Here is a 17,386-nt window from a genome sequence, read left to right as displayed (position 1 = left end):
ACCCCCCAATCTGATTCACAACTATTACTATCAGCTAAAAAAATAATAATAATAAAAATAAATGTATGACGTCCGTCAAATTCACACTCTAAATCTGTCCTGATATTATCCTAACACCTCTGCCCCGTAAAGTCAATGTAATTAATCAATACACCTATGGGATCAACAGGTGCTGGACCTGTCTCACTGTCTCACAACGCCTTCACAAACAGAAAAGTTCAAATGTCTTACATCGGCATCAAAGTAGGAGGTCCAAGGTAGCACATGCAGTCCCGGTGGGGCCGTCCGACCCGGTCCCACACAGTGCCCTCTCCGTCCCCGTACATCCTTAAGGCCACTAAGCGGGGCAGCTACTGTGAATCTGAATCCTCATCGAGGCTGACGGAGACCAGTACCGCCGTCCTGCTCTTCCTCAACCCCTCACACATATATATATGCCTGCCTGGATACTTCAGTAGACTCTGTTCCAACATGAACAGGGTGCGCTGTGTGCTCTGGTCCTGCAGGCGCTGCAACAGCGCCATCTACTGGATGCACTGGAATTAGAATTTCTTGTAAAGCTGACGAATTTGTACCTAATACAATCATTTTTAACGTGGGGTATCTGACGTCACTGCCAGTAGGTCATACAAATAAATGCACACAAGACTTCCAATATTTATGCTTTATTTCTGTCTTTCCCGGACGCCACAAAGATCTCTAGTGGGATTCAAATCTCAATCTGCACATATCAGATCTCTTCCTTACAGCTGATCTAAATGTGTTGTTTTGTGGCTTTGTGGCTCAAAGAGTCCAGTCCTTTCCCCTCAAACTGTCACATTCAGACACAGCAAGTCTCCCAGGCTCAAGATGAAATAAATAAATAAACCCACACACATAACCTCACTTTGAAGTTTGAAGTAGGTGTTTTATTTTTAATCTGATGGAGCCAATAGCAGCTCGTAACAGGTATTCTGGGTGGTATTCAAAAGACTATTAAGGTAAAAAAGGGGAATGGGAATGTGAGGCAGAGGTACAGTTGTCTGCAAGATATTGCCAACTGTGAAACAATAAAGCTCCTGCTTATGCCCCAAACATGTCAATTATTCCTGCTATTTCTAGTTGTTTTTGTAACATTTCATATCAGGTATAGCTGTGCTGCACGGATGAGAAGGGATTTTCCACCATCATCGCGCAGAATATCACAGAAAGATGGACTGACTGCACAGGTGTGCAACACACCGTTGCTGTTAGAAAAGCAGCAACTATAGATTTTTCAATAATTCACAGGCCATTGCGTTCCCCTTTGGTCTATTATTCATAGTCTACTTTACCTAAAGAGTCCACCAGCATTTTAAAGATGATAGCAAGGTGTATTATAAAGGTCTGGGGGAACAGACGTAGAACTGTAGCAGTGGACATGTTGTTTCTGTGCAATTGCACCCAATCAGAGACAATTACCGGGATATAATTGATTACATTCAATCAGAGCGATGCTTCCAGTGACGGGTTTATTATGATCACTGGTGGTGATTATAGCTTCTCGGAAATGAAAACCATTAACTGTATTTGCCTTGATCTTGTGAAGTGTGCAACAATAACAGGTAGTATCTGTTGTGTTGTTAAAAAAAAAGAAAGAACCATGACCGTCAACCGATGGAGCTTAAGATGACCTACATTTCATGCTGATTTTGCATTAAATTTGGCAAAGTTTAGATGTGCATCTGTCCGTAGAGGAACCTAAGCAGTGCATGCAGTTTTAACAATGAGAAAGAGAGGAGTTCTACCTTGTGTGATTGGGATAGTGTTGCTCAAAGGTCCCATGCCCGAGGTCCGCTGGCTGCATTCTGTCGGCATTGTGTGAGCTGCTGACTGCGGACTTCAGCACAAGAAGGGTGACTGTCTTTTTGTTTTTTATATATATATATATATATATATATATATATATATATAGACGGGTTTTGCATCGATCAATGACCAGCTACGGCCTTCACATTTCAAACAGTGTGTGTGTGTTTGTGTGCTTACTCGAGCAAAAAAGAAAGAAAAGTCGAGTCTAGTCATCAATCGTTGGGTCAACACCTCCCTTTGGCAGTCTCAGGGAAGAGGATCGGGTTCATCTTGGATAATGCACCTCTCGACTTCACAGCTCGGCCAAAGCCAAATCAATTCCCACTGTTCGACCTTCTGCTTTCACTCAAACTAAACAGTGTGGACACCCTCCCCGACACAGCCCCATCACTATCTAAACAGCAGATATGAACGTAGTGCTGACACATTCAAACATGAAGTGAGAGTCAATACTCGAGGCTGAGAAATAGAAAACGCAGTGCAGATGATTCACAAGATAATTGGCGAAAACATTAACTCTCCGGCCAGCCTTTCAAGTTCTCTAATGAGCGGCTCGTTTCCAGAAATACAGGTCTAATGGTTTCTTTGATCAAAGCAAACATTTAGATTTGGAAAAAAGTGCTGGTGGCGTAACTAATGAGGTTAACAATGATTCGGTTCCATTGCATGTCACCCAGTGAGTCAGCATGCGGTGTACTTAATAGAATGGAGCCATTATTAATGCTGTTACACCTGTGCTTTTACTGTTATGACACGTCAAAATTGCTGTCGTGATGAAAGATCTGTAGACCTTTTCTCACAGCAGATATGACGACCTGTCAAACACAGGTGTAGCAGTAATATGTTAGTGTTACTCACTGACATACTAATGGCAATGATGTTATATAACAAAAGCATGTTTATTTTATTGTAACAATCATAAGGCATCTAAAATAAAATACTTTTTTTTACTATATGGATGAATTATGTTATTTTATGATGAGAAAACATACCTTGATGGTAACATTAGCAGCCTGTGGTCCTGATAAAGGGCATAGAAATACTCTTTGTAGTGACTTGTCAGTAGACCTTTTTCATAGAAGACTTGAACGATGTTCTATTCAGTGTCATGACTGAGTGTCACTTAGTCGTGACAGTGTGATGATGAGCCAGCATGCACCCTGAAGCTGAAACAGCAAAATAGAATTCTGACAATATTCCTATTATTATTTGCACCTATGCTTGACATCGTAAAAATAAAACAAAAAAACCCTCAACATATGATATATTTCTAGAACGTAGAGGGAATTTGAAATGGTTCCAGGCTACTTATGGTAATTGTAGTCATGGCAAAAAAACAGTCAAAGCGTGGGATCGAGATTTCCCTATCCTTCATTATAACCTCCCCTTCAGCTCCTTTCTCTATTCTCAAACAAGTGTATGCTTCAGTGTTTAGTCAGAAACAAAAGCAGTTGTTTTATAAACCTAATTCTCATGATTTCTCTTACGCTCAGGTGTTTTTAAATAAGTATGATGTCAAACTTCTCTTTTCTCACCATCAATATTTAATGCAGCTTTCAGCCTGGAAACAGTACGACAGGCCACAGCTGATTGGCCAATGCAAGTGAAACTCCAAGCCAGTAAAACAATCATCACTGTGAATGCATTGAGGTACTTTAATTTAAATAAACATTTTTATAGCTCAGCTCAGCATTTGATGAGTGACTTTTATGTTTGCATGAGGAGCAGTTTGTTATTCTACTCTAGAGAGATGCGTCTATTCCTCTGTTGCTGAAATCTGATTTCAGCCAGGAGGAAACATAACCTTTATGAAATCGGCACCCTTTAGCCCCAAGGGTCCCTGTGCTTTCTTTAGGGTGTATTTGTTATTCAGTTGCCATTATTGGTAAGGTTGACACACAGCTGGAAGGGAGCCAGAATCTCTGTGGAAGAGAGGAGTAAGAGGACCCGCTGATGCTATTATATGTCAACACTGTGAACCAGTTAGCTGCCGAGGCAAACGGCCCCAGTGGGAAGAAAAAGAAGAAAAAAAAGAAAAAAAACTGGCATCTTCCGTCGTCTTGTCTGGCCAGATATAACTGCCCTGATTTCCATTCTTAGATGTTCCCTTTTTAGTTTTGCTGACAAATGACAACAAGATAAAAATATATGATTAAAGTTCTGGAAGTATCCATGCGCAGACCCTTCTCCACTGTGTTGCTATTAATATTGAAAGACAGCTCTGGAACAGCAGGTAAATGGCACTTCAGAGAGGCTTTCCAGCTTCATAATAGTTCACACAGAATGCCTTTTTGGAAATGTTTTTCATTAAAACATAGCTGATAAACTGCTAACTTATACATGTAATCAGTGACTGAACTGGGGTCCCTCCAGTTTAAAACACACCACTTTCAACCATTAAACATTCACACATATTGTTAAATATATATTTTTAATTGAATAAATGCAATGGAACAAGCTACTTGTTAATTTCCCATATATTAACATGTCATATTAAAGGAGTATTCCTTTGTTAGAATGAAACTCCACTGTTATCCTCCTGCTTTATATGTCTTAGACAAAATATCTGTGCTGCATATTTCCCCCCCCCCAATTTGCCAAAAGGGATTTGGAGTAATTGGTCACATGTTGGTGAGGAGAAAACTCGGCACCATGCTTCTCCAAGTCCTGAGGCTTCTCTGACATTCGCCACTTGAAACAAGTGATTGCTTCTTCTGAATATTTATAACCAATTATTTTCCGGTGAGTTGTGGGGTGTGAAGGCTTCACGGGGACAAGATCTCTGGAACCGGGCCATTTTTTAGGTTATTTCCAAGGCGCACCGATAGCGTCAGCGTCATAATTGTCAGTATTTTTTTTTCTTTCGTGTGCTTGTGATTTGATACAAATTGCGTTGGTCGAAAACCGCACGGTTATTTGCTTTCTGTCGTCCAATTAGTGGACATTTTGTCAGCACTTTCACAGCTGGATATCATACTCCCATCTGATAACTTTAATGGGGTGATGAAGTGCATCATGCTGTTGCTTCCACAAGAGTTGCTTTATATGTTTCAGCATCACTAATGATGTTTCGACCTGTGGTGGCTTTCATCAGAAGTCAGAACTACAGAGAACAGCAGAATACAGATATTTATTTTACTTTATTACCCTTTTTATTCATTCATGTTTATAATTCAGCACCTAATAAATGTGCTTGTGCCTCCTTTGTATGAAACATGAAGGGAGTTCACACTGCAGCGCTGGAGGTTTCACTGCAGACTGGTTGCAAGAGCGATGCTGCAGCATCCATTCCCCCCTCCCTCTCTCCTCCGCTCCCTCCCAGCTCTTCCTGTCACTTTGTCTCACCTCTTATACATTCCAGGCAGAGTTAACTGGGGCAGTATGGATGTCCTACTAAGTGTTTGCATATATAGCGTTTTATGCCAAGAAAGTATGACTTTTTACCACAACCTAAAATGCACCGTTTTTCATTTTAATTATTGCTTGGGTTATATTAATTCATGCAAATCCACACTACTAATTTAGAAAATATTATAAACACCCCCTTAAGTCTAGTGAAATGAAAGCATTCTGTTTGCAGTAGCAAAGGAAAGCAGTTATAGAGTTGGCGATGGGGAATGTTTGTGCTTGAGGCCTCATGCATTCCCATAGTCCCAGTGTGTGTGTGTGTCAGGATATAAATAGAGTTGCTCCACCACCGGAAAGCAGTGCTATAGGGTAGATGCCAGTCATTGCCTCAGTCCAGCCCAACCCAACCCACCCCCTGTCCTGTATGACCCCTGAGTCCCCGGACCAGCAGCATATTCGGCGCCAAAGTTGCAACACTGGACTCGTTGTTAAACCTGACCGATGAAATGTCAGGAATAACACATTTTGCTGCAGTGCCTCTTACTCTGGGGGCTTTTGCTGGAGTGGGTGTTGGTTGCACATGCACAACGAGCTGAAACACATGCATTATTTCTACATTAATGTAACCGAAGGCGGATTCTATAAAGAAGACGATTCATTGTAACGATGCGTTTCTCACCTTCAGGGCGGAACATAAAAATCATTCCGGTTGCAGGATTTAAACATCAGGTTGAAATCTTTTTATCTTCACAGCTCAGGCTCAGGTAGTTTTCCTGTGTGTGCGTATGAATGATGCATAAAAAGATCAAATAGCAATATTAATGACAAGGACCTGTGGGTACATTTCAGTCCGGTGGAGTGTAGCGACGGGTCTTCAGGGGATAGTCCTGTTCTGCCCTGATACACTCGTGACTGACAGCCCGGCTGCCTCGACTCACAGTTGGGTTGTACGTTAGTGTTTGTGCGCGGGAGCAAATTAAACGGGAAAAATAAAGGTAAAGACAAGAAAAAGGTTGGTGGATAAATGCGATGTTCTTCTCCTTCTTCATGGCTGAGTGCAGACCTTGTGCTGACACAATTATTTCCAAGAGGTTCCTCTCTCCTCCTGGCATTGAAAACATTTTGTTTTCATGTAAACAGGCCTGTAATTCACCCCCCCAACCCCCCAACCCCCCATACTCATGTATTCACATCAACCAGGCTACAGATTCTCCACAAAGGGGCCCGATTTCCGAACAGGCGCCACCTGCTGCAAAGGAAAGTGAGAGCAGTAGCAGACATGCAAATATAGAAATACCAACGTCAAAACCTACAGCGAAGTCAAGAAATTGCTTTAACAATTTGTCAGGAACAATGTTCGGCACATGGTAGAGTATTTTCTCTGATTCTTGAGGTGTATGAAGCACGTATAGGAGAGAGGACAGACCTGCCAGTTTATGTGGCTAATGAGATTCTGTGTGCAGGGAAAGATCTCAGCGAGGGCATCATAAATCCACAGGGGAAACAATAAAACAATAGCCTAACACAATAAGACTGACACATACTCACCATAAAACATGTTTGTTCACATCTTTTGGTTAGGCTATTTGTCCCGCCCTTCCTTTATTGTGATTGGACGTGACAGGGACAGGCAGTGTTCAACATTTTGGGGTGACCTTTGATGGACATGACCTTTAACACCACCTGCACGCCAGAATGATAAAGCTCCACTTTTTTAATAGCTACTGTTTGTTTTTTATTATGTTCATATTCTATAATTTAAAGAACAATGTTAATTTAAAAATAAATAATGCAATTCGCACAGAGGTTTGGAACCGTTGCTATGAATAAATCATAAGGGTGTGAATAGTAACCGTGGGATTAGTGGCTAACCTCCTAAATGTAGTAAATGTGCTGTTGCATTATTGTTCTCATTATTTCTTGAGCCTTTCCAAAAAATACTGTTTAAGGTTTTTCTGCTGCATCACATGCATTTAAATGAGAAGCTATTTTCTTTTGTATGCATCATAAATGTGATGGTTGTGTGCTTCAAAGCAGGGAGCAGTTCTGATTCTGAATATGACAGATTTGTACTCAAACTGGCTCACTCTCTGAATCTCAATAGTTATTTTATATTACAGTGTGTGCTCCCAGGTAATAGTTTTCTCATAACATACATGCTGAGCTTCCTCACCCTCATCTTTATTCAGGTAGTGCAATTTGATAACAGATGCTGGCTTAAGAATTACAGCTTCTGAATAAAATAAAAGTGTTTATTTTCTTTCAGCCCTCTTATCATAATTAAATGTTCTCCCCTCAGAGAGACATAAGCTGCCAGTAGCAATACAATACCATGTATTCTGTAGTACTGGGATTAATTACAGGTGGAAAGGAATCAGATTACTGAATATACCTACATTTTTAATTTTACAGTAATAACAAAGCCACTAATATATACTTTGTCTATGCAACTTCTCTTCATAAATGAGTGTCCTTCAACAGCTAATGTTCTTTTTTTTATGAAATACCATATATTATGAGTCTGATGTGCAAATCATTGCACTTCATGCTTAAATAAGAAAGCCTTTCCTGCTCATCACACGCTACGTGAGCCTCTTGCTCACCCCCAATTACAGCTCTTCTATGATGGAGACAATGATGGTGTTCACACCTCCATTTCTCATTCAAAGATGAAATAAATGATTAAAACAGTGTTTTAAAGTATCATTTAACCAACAATCTTTCTTTTAAAAATGCTTAAAAAAGACCCAACGCATAATAACACCCATTGTCATTCGTTCTGCTCCTCTGTGTGTGGAAAGGAGGACCCTCTCACCCTTTAATGTATTCATTTGAAGAACACTTTAATGGTAAATACAAACGAGTTGCTGGAGGGAGTCCGTCAGATCAGCTAGTTTCCATCATCATAGAGCATGTAGTGCAGCAGAGGAAAAAAGACGAACAAATAAGTCTGATTCAACCAACACTTTATTTAAGACACTAATATTTTACAGTTCATGGATTCACTTCTAACGCTAAAATGAATTTTACAGAAGAACTCGGCGCTTCGTGGCAGTTCTGTATTACAATATCAGCATCGTAACGCTACAACACTCACAGGTGCACAAAACCAACGACTGAAGAGATACGTACAGAAACCTGCCATTCTCATTTTTTCCCCCAAATGTGTTGCTTTTGTTAACACAAATAAATAATGTCAGTGTGCTTCCATTTGTAATCCTTCACACAATGTTTACTCCCTGAACAGAACTGCTTTACCCGACAGCCCTCACCCTTGACACAAATGGTATGTGCATGATAAAAACCGCCGAAAACGGCAACGCTGAAGGGTAAAAGCATGACATGGATCTATTTAATGTACCTACAAAACGGTGAAACATCAAGAGAAACCCCTGCTTAGCAAACTTCAAATTCCCCTTTTTCTCAGCAGACAATACGGACAGTTTCTATGCTTCACAGTTTACACAAAGGCCGACTGGTGGAATAAAAAAAAAGAATGAAAGAACTGCACTGATCTATAAAATACAATACTAAAGATCAGTGGGGAACTCAGGTGATGACACACTCGAAGCTCATTTTGCAAGCGGTCACGGCACCTTGCCACAGCTCACCTGTACACACGGTTTCAAATAATCTCACCACCGCTAGCAGAGCTAGCAGAGCCAGCAGGGCAGCGAGGAGCACTGCTACACTCATGTCGGGCCCTCGGATCGCACTGTAACAAACGGCGTAAAAAACATTACATTCAAGACTTCATAAAAAGGCGGCGACTGTGTCTTGATGCGGCGATGTCGAAGAGAAAGATGAGGTCAGAACTTCAGCTCCAAACGGAGACTGAGACATGGTTAAAATTCATAACAAATGCACGTCTTTCTATTGCAGGTACTAAAAAAAAGCTACACTGTACACGTGGGTGTCTATTTGCACAAACGGAATATTACAGGGTGGATAATGGCATGAATTTAAGTGCTTCTTTCAAATATTCGTTCTTCCTGATACAAACATCTTTTTTAAAAATACACAGAGGAGTGCAATGTCAATCTCATACAAACTGGAAAGTGTACTGCACTGGTTTCAATTCCAATTATGGAAAGTTATCTTTGGTTGAAAAAAGCGGATTTAAAAACTGGTTGATTATTAGAACTGGGATGTTTTAGCTGCACTCCTGCTGCTTGAATTCAATTTCAAGTAAGTTTTTTCCCGATGCACCAATTCAAGTACAGTAATTACTTTCGTCAATATACAACTAAAATGTTGTGAACGTTCATGTCAAAAATATACATTTCTACATTCAAATTATGTAAATACAGTAAAATAGTTGCCCTTTTCTGGCTTGGAGCAATCATCGAACATTTACATCAATTTCTTTTTCCTGTTTCTCTGCCTGCCTTCAGCACAGAGCTCTTTATCGACAGTAAAACGCAATCTGCGGTTCCCTTTTCACGCTAGGCTAACCTCTACTTCCCTTTTCAAACAATCACGCACACACATTCGGACACATGAATAAATTATAGTGCTCGTCATCACGCATGGACAACTTTGAAATATTACGCCAACGTGTTGAGAAGATACATATACCTGCAGACAAATACTATCCTTCACAATGAAATGTGTGACGAGTCCAAAGAGAACAGTTAACACCTCCATAAAGATGAGCCAAAAATGCTACAAAACATAGACTGTAAATCTACGTTCTTACGTGCAGAGTGAATTGTTTCTTCTTGGCAGTTATTTAAACAAAGCCTATTGTTTTGCATTCTTCATATTCAAAAAATGTCACACTTTAAACGATGCTTTCAGGAGGAGGAGAAGTGGACATTTGTGCTAAATTCGAAGAAATCCCCTTCAGGCTTTCCTGAGATATGGCGTTCACGGGAATGGGACGGAAGGCTGGAACGGACGGATGGGCAGATGGACGGACAACCCAAAAACATAATGCCTCTGGCTACGGCTGTTGCCGGCGCATAAAGCATAAAATCATCAGAAACTCAAAGGATGACTTGAGTTGTTCTTATGTTTTGGCTCCACTTTGACTCATCTTTAATAGGAATGTAAATTCTAGATGACTATCTGTACATTAAAATATTAACCTGATTATGTACAGTCCACATACCAGTCAAGCATCTCTATTTATAAGACTCATATGTTGTATTTTGTGACAGACTACAGATAATTGTCCTATATTTCAGCAAGATTTAAGAGGCCAATTATGTTATAAAAAGTTCTAAATAGTGCGGCTCATAAAGGAGATTATCTCCTGTGAGTTATAAATACAGCAGGTTGTTTTTTTTAATTACTGTCTTTACTGTTCCAGTTAAAATATTAATTTTCCCTTTTATTAATGTGCATAAATTGAATCTCTCCTGCATAGCACTAATCTGCCAGTAGTGTAGTTTCATAAAGGAGACGGTTTGCTTGGTTTGTATTGTCTCAACTAGTTTTACTACTAAAATTTTCAGAATGCCTACAGCAGAGACTTAATGATCGACTCATTCTATTTACTTGTAGTCTGCCATGTATTACCCCCTACTTTTATATTTTCATCCTGCTATAGATGGGTTTTTTTCTGGCGATGTTTACTGGGTCATGGGCTCGTCATTGGGAGAAGTCAGCTGGGATTGGATGCTAAGAAAGGACTGGGCTTTGCCCTCCCTGTAACTCGTGGCTCTGCTGGACACCGTGGTGAAGGACAGGTGGTCGTGCTCCAAAATTGCGAGGCGGTCCTGCGGCTTCTCCTTCTTCAGGTAGAACATCTTCCTCAGTTGCTTCAGTTGCTGCAGCTCACAGAGGGTCTCCAGCACCACCAGCATGACTATCAGACCCAGGATCAGATAGACTGGCGAGACAAACACAGGCAAGAAAGAAGGTCAATTAGAAGAAGTATGAGCAATTGGCTGCACTGAGTAGCACAGTTAAATATCTGCATGTAAAAAACAAATTATCCCTGCATTTTCTTTAACACTGATGAGAAATCAGTACGTTTTTATACAATTTATACTACTTAGTCTCTTTTTTCTTACTGTAAATTTTCACTTTTTTATGATTACAAGTAATGGATTTCTTCATGATTGTCCTAAAAACTGTTGTTTATATGCAGTGACACAAGAGGGCAGTGGCTACCTCACCATGTTGACAACAGAGTGTGTGCTTTGTGGAATGTCTGTTAACTCTTTGTTAAATGGTGAGCTAGGAGGAGAAACACTGCTGTAAATTCTCAGTTTAATGTCAAACCCTACCTACTGTATAAGCACCACTTCATACTACTGACAAAGGAGTAGGAGTATTACAGCACTATAAGTAGCATGTTGACAAAGCTGTTGTGTCCGGACCAGCAACTGTTTAAAATACATTTGAAATCCCTTTTCTTTGGACTCAAATAAGAATTTACTGTATGTACATAGAATAGTGCTGCACCTCAAATGCAAATGCATCACCAAAAGCACTGGCCAAAATCAAGACTCCAGCAAACAAATTGTCCATCATTTCATAGTAAAGTCACTTCCGACACTGACATACTTCTTCACAGATAACAGTTGTACCAATGTGTCCGCTGTTATTTGTGTGACAGCCTTCTCTCCTCCTACAGACTGACTGTTCCTACTGAATGACGTCTCTCTGGGTGGCGCTTATAACACACCCACGCATGCACGCACGCATGCATGCAGGCGACACTTCACAACAGTGACATTCATGCACACCCACAGCCTGTCAGGCCCAAAATTGGGATCAAATTGAATTTGGCATTTAACAAAAGTTCTTGTCACTATAAGCCCTGATAGTGGTGCAGAGAGAAAGCTGCAGAGTCACCCACTAGACGCAATCAATGCCTCTCCATTAGGCCGTGGCTCCATTTATCTCCTGCGCTGCACTATGCTGTGTTACCTGACTGATTATGTAAAAGGCCTTGAAACAGAATGGAAAAAGGATGAGAACAGTGTTCTTTGTGAGCAGCGTGCAGCAGCTAAACAATAGTCTAACCGTGGAAAAAGATAATTCAAGGGAACGCTTTTTAATGAGCTATGCATTGTTTAGATGTTTGCAGAATATATGCTTCACGTAGTCAGATTTTCCATGACATGGAGTTGAACAGGTTATGCCTAACCTCTAATGACGATATTCTGCAGTAGCTAATTTCTATTTTTTGTTTTGTTTTTTAATAGCAGCCTATTTTAAAGTCAATAGTATTTAATAGCAATATAATTCCTATAATTGATCAGTCAGGTAGTAGGAATAGGTATAAATCATATCTCCTTTTGTCTCTAACCTAAGGCTGTAAGTGCAATAAATAAATAAATAAAAGTTAGCTCATAAACAGGAACCTGTGAGTCAGGGTGAAGCTCAATATAATCCATCGTCATACCCGAGTCCAATCTGTTTATTATTCATTTTTAAGCATGTGTTTACCATTTAATAATGCAACACGTTTTTTTACATAGGTTCTCTCTACAAGAAAACAAATAGACCCAGCTGGTTGTGTCATTCCAGGTGGCTCAAAGTTCACATCATAAAACATGTGATAATCTCAAATCAGTAAATAATTACAACATGTATTCTGAGACATTGGGACCACTTCACCTGAACACATTTATATCACTATATTACATGTTACATAGTGTTGTGTAAATTAGGATTACAGTGCAAACAAAGCAAACAGCTATATCCTCTTTATATGAGGAAGCATTCGAGTTTATGATCCTGAAATGCAGGCAAGAACAGAACCACTGTTTTGTACCAGTCGTCTCATCTGTAATATATTTTGCCTCGGAGCACGTTTGCTTTATAATGATGTATTTACAATGATTCACATACCAGTACAAAGCCTCATACGCATGGAAATAAATAGGAAGACGTATCATCAGAACTCACCTGTGATGCCCACTTTGTAGAGCTCCCTGAACTTCTGATTAGGGGCCTCTCCGGGTACGTAGTCACCCAGGCCGATGGTGCTGAGGGAGATGAAGCAGAAGTAGAAGGAGTCCAGGAAGTTCCAGTTGTCCTCCAGCGCTGAGAAGAGGGCGGCAGGTATCAGGAGGAAGCTGAAGACCGCCACCATGGTGAGCAGAGTGGCGTGAACGATGGCCACCAGTGGCTTCGGCAGACCCCAGCGCATATGGATGTACATGATCGGCCTTCGCGTGCTGAACACCATGATCCTTTGCACCACCGCGGTGAGTAAGAGGAGGGTGAAGGGGATGCCGATCACTGAGTAGATAATGCAGAAGGCCTTCCCGCCGTCTGACAGCGGGGCTGTGTGACCATATCCTGCAGGAAATGAAACAAGTCACAAAAATGAATAAAAATAGGTTCATGGAAATCAGCCTGTTCCTGTTTGTATTTCAATTTGATGTTCCTGAGCATACATGCTCTTATGAAACAACGCCCTTTTAACAGATTTCCTGACAAATAACACACTGCCAGAGTCGGTAAGAGTCAATAATTACATCGAAGAGTCGTTTAACAAAGGAACAGAAAAGTAAAAAGGAACAGGCTCAATTAAAGCAATTTCAGGCAAGGAGAGGATGATTACTGAGAACATTTCACGTTCAGGTGAAGGAGGTGTTGCTGTAAAAACGAACATGTTCTCATGAAATGTACCTGACAAGAGTGTTAAGAATACCACGGGTCACTAACAAGAGTGTGCAAATGAAGAAGTTGCAGTAGGGTTGCATGGAAGCCCATTTTCTACCACTGTGATGGGGAAAAATGAACTTGTAAGTCATTATAATGAGAAAATATCCCCAAAATAATGACTTAGTACCTTAAAATAATGAGAAACTTTTTTCAATGTCTTGACTTCGACCACCACAAACATATGTTATCCTCCAAACGAAGCGAAACTTAGATGTGAGCATCGTGAAGGTAACAGGAAATGAATTGCATAATATGGCGCCTTTCTATTCTTCTGACCACTTCAAGCGCTTTTAAGTACATGGCGACATTTACCGTTACATTTTCTTTCCGATAAGTGGATGATTCGATTTCATTATGTCAACTAATGTTCCGTTACGACTGATTTATCTCATGTTAACCTTGCTGGACTGAATTCAACTTATCGAACGTTTACAACTCTTGTGGGGAGATTCTGATTCATATTTTGAATTAATTTGAGAGATTAACAACATCTCCTTCATAAAAAGCATTATATCATGTTAAAACCAACCAGTTCAACGTGTGTTTGGTTATACTGAAGCAGCCTGGTGTTGTTTTTCTAGCAATATAGTGAACGAGCATGTGAGGCACTTCAGAGACTCTGGACTTATCAGTCCTGCTGCCTGCAGGGATTTCATGAACCGATGGAGAAGATTTTCACACACTTATATTGAATTCTAGTGTGTGTGACATTGTCTTAAGTGAAGATGACAATGAAATTGTGTTGTGCACCTGGCAGAGTTGCTCACTTGCATGGTGCATGCTATGTTACATTGTTTTACCACATTTTGTCAATTGCACAATGGATACCTTCATAAAGCTCACACCTTTATCTTGTTGTGGAGAGCAAAACATCTGCTTCATCTATATCATACATCATATACAGCGTTCCAAAACCACACTTCCTCTTTTACCATAGCAACGACAGAAAGCGAGCTATGCACTTTGGGGTTTTAGGTCAAAGTCAAAATATTGCAAATGTTTCTAATAATGCTTAACATTGGTTTCTGTCCCCTTTTCGTCTGGTGGGAATTAAAGGTAATGCTTTCACGTTGTCTGATGCAGTATTTTGTAGTACGTCTGTCGTAACTCAAAGGTAATGGAAATATCCAAAAATAACCAACAAGCAGGTGTTTCATTTATATATAGTTATAGTCGGGGGTGGGGGAAAAACAATGCAGATCACATTGTGAAAGTACCATTGTGGTTAATAACAGTTTTAGACTGAAAAGAGAGAAAGAAGGTGCTCTATCTGATTCACAGATCTGTTAAGTCTCTGTTTAGGCGAGAAGTTGTATGCAGCCGGAAGAAACTGTACACAGTATCAGCACAATTATGTCGAAACACCCGAGATATCTGCTGCCATGCAGTCAGACTAAAGTTCTCGAGGTATTCTCACTGACAAACATCTGCAAGACGTGCTCTTTTGAGCAATAGATAACAAACAGGCGAAAAGCATGCTAGTTGTTTAAAGGCGTTGCCTGGAACGTGAATGTTTGGAGGGGTGGGGGTTTCTGTCCTTAACACTGGATACAGGGCAGCTTCTGTCTGCAATACAGCAGGTATACTGTGGATTATTTTTGTAGGAATTAATGCAGTGATGTTTATGAACTTCTGTACATAAATAACCAGTTATAAATACAAAGAGCGTCATGGCCTGATAAGTTACAATTATATCACACATCATTAGTTTCCACTACCTGCCTGGTTACATCCAGGATGCCATAGTTGTAGTTTGTTTGTATATTTGGGGTGGGTTAGTAGTGCCATTCAGGTAAAACAAAACATAAGGAAAACGTCTCCTATGATGCGCACCTGGTGGGCTGCATCACCATAGCGACCCCGCCGGCGGGAACCCAACAAACGTACCTGTGGTGGACAGCACCGTGCTCGCGAAAAACATCGACGACGTGAAGTCCCAGTTCCAGTTCGCCGAGGCGTTATTCAGAATGGAAACCCCATAATTACTGGCGTCCAGGGCTTTTTTTAGAAAGCGCTCCAGGCGCTCCTCGGATAGGCACTCGTTCTCCTGGAGGAACTGTTTTTTGACGGCCCTCAGCTCCTGGCGCAGGAGGTCTTCGTACGGCAGCTCCACCGAGGAGAAGACGACCGCGCCGAACACCAGATACAGGACGTACCCCAAGACCAGCGACACGAAATACCACGTCGATTTGTGACTCTGCATCAAGCGCACACACGAATTGCTGGCTAGAGACTGAAGCATTTTCAGGAGGTATCACCTCGTGTTATCACGTTACGGGTTTAAATAAATAGAACTGTTATTTATTTAACCGCCTCGCGCGCTATTTGACCAAAGATACAACCCAAAAAAGAGAGGAATGTTGTCACAGACAAAGCTCATGTAAGGATTCTCTTCCTCCCCCTCCGCGAAACCTGCTGTGGCAGTTGAGGCGTTCACGTACAGTCGAAAACGTCACTACTGTATTTCTGACAACAGCTGTAGCCTAATTGGACTCCGGATGCGGATATCATCCGTGTGTGAGCTGGTCCACTTGCGAGGTTCTGGTTGTCTAGGGCGTCTACGGTGTGACAAATGGGCTTCAAAACCTTCGCTTAACTGTTATAAAAGCACCCGCAGCCCCGTAAAACCATCAGTTAAACGCTCCCGTAGTAGTAGTTCTCTTGTTTCCGAGCTGCAGATGACCCCTGAAGGCAGCAAATGATGTGGCGGCGACAAAGGCCGTGTGACGTGAGAGTTTCCTCTTCTCTCCTCCACAGAACACCGACTGTCTGGTAGTCTGGAGTATTTTTTTTTTTTAAGACTTTAAATATCAATTCAAAGCAAGTGAACACGTCAGAACTATGTGACGTTGTGTTGTCTCCTCGCCTGTTGTTTCGTAATCAATGATGTAGTGATAAGAGAGAGTGGAGATGACACGCCATCGATACCCAGGATATTAGCATGTTGAGTACAGCGAGCAGAGGCCCAACTACCCAGTCCCAGAGGGGTATACAGCAACAATTTTACCCCCCAGATAAATCAGTGTGTTGGACATCATCATTTATTGGCTTTAAATAATAAAGGTTGATTTTAAAGTATATCATATATATATATATATATAACCCCAACCCTTACCCTAACCCTAAAACCTAAAAAAAAGGAATTAACCTTAACCCCAAGCCTGACCCTTACTCCAACTCGAACCCCAACTCTAACCCCAGCCCCAACCTGAACCCCAACCCTAACCCCAACCCAAATCCCAAACCTAACCCAAACCCGAAACCTTACCCCAACCCTAACCCAACCCAAACCCAAACCCCAAACCTAACCCCAACCCAAACCCCAACCCTCACACAAATTTTGACCTTTTTGCTTATATATTTTTACTTATACCCTAACCCCAACCCTGGTGGTGTGGCTGGTTAAGCTCTGCTCCCTGATCCCAGAGGCCAGGGTTCAATATCTAGGCAAAGCGTGTCTGTAGGGATCAAGGGGCAGAGGAAAAGGGCGCAGAGTTGGTAAGGGTTAGGGGTTTAAACTCATGCAGCAAGAATTTTGGCCACTTTCAACTCTATGTAACATTTAGGGAGTGCAGAC

At 41.1% G+C, this 17,386-nt stretch overlaps 2 protein-coding genes across 2 annotated transcripts in view; both read right to left on the bottom strand.

Annotated features, from left to right (window-relative positions):
• The window catches only part of slc35f3b (solute carrier family 35 member F3b), a 41,788-nt gene extending 41,355 nt beyond the window's left edge, over positions 1-433 (bottom strand). Inside the window, exon 1 of the mRNA XM_084021364.1 lies at positions 232-433. Within this exon, the coding sequence (XP_083877490.1) occupies positions 232-326 (95 nt within the window). The 5' untranslated portion in view covers positions 327-433. The remainder of the gene's footprint in view (positions 1-231) is intronic.
• A 7,694-nt stretch (positions 434-8,127) lies between these two features.
• On the bottom strand, positions 8,128-16,219 carry kcnk1b (potassium channel, subfamily K, member 1b). Its single transcript, XM_084021181.1, has 3 exons — positions 15,697-16,219; positions 13,045-13,440; positions 8,128-11,014 (listed from the first exon to the last, which is right to left on the bottom strand). Exons 1-3 carry the CDS (start codon positions 16,049-16,051, stop codon positions 10,755-10,757), a joined length of 1,011 nt encoding a protein of 336 aa, XP_083877307.1. The 5' UTR covers positions 16,052-16,219; the 3' UTR covers positions 8,128-10,754.
• Between the last annotated feature and the right edge of the window lie 1,167 nt (positions 16,220-17,386).

Source organism: Eutrigla gurnardus (genome assembly GCF_963514095.1).
Source record: "Eutrigla gurnardus genome assembly, chromosome: 11".
Lineage (NCBI taxonomy): Eukaryota > Metazoa > Chordata > Actinopteri > Perciformes > Triglidae > Eutrigla > Eutrigla gurnardus.
Note: the sequence above shows the minus strand (reverse complement) of the source record. Positions and strands in the feature narration are given on the sequence as shown.

What these genes read in the sequence shown, in the direction of transcription:
- kcnk1b (XM_084021181.1), bottom strand. Translation starts at nt 16,051, where the DNA reads ATGCTTCAGTCTCTAGCCAGCAATTCGTGTGTGCGCTTGATGCAGAGT. An exon ending in CACGGTGCTGTCCACCACAG is followed by an intron (nt 13,441 to 15,696) that starts GTACGTTTGTTG and finishes CATTTCCTGCAG; the next exon opens with GATATGGTCACACAGCCCCG. An exon ending in CTACAAAGTGGGCATCACAG is followed by an intron (nt 11,015 to 13,044) that starts GTGAGTTCTGAT and finishes TTGTCTCGCCAG; the next exon opens with TCTATCTGATCCTGGGTCTG.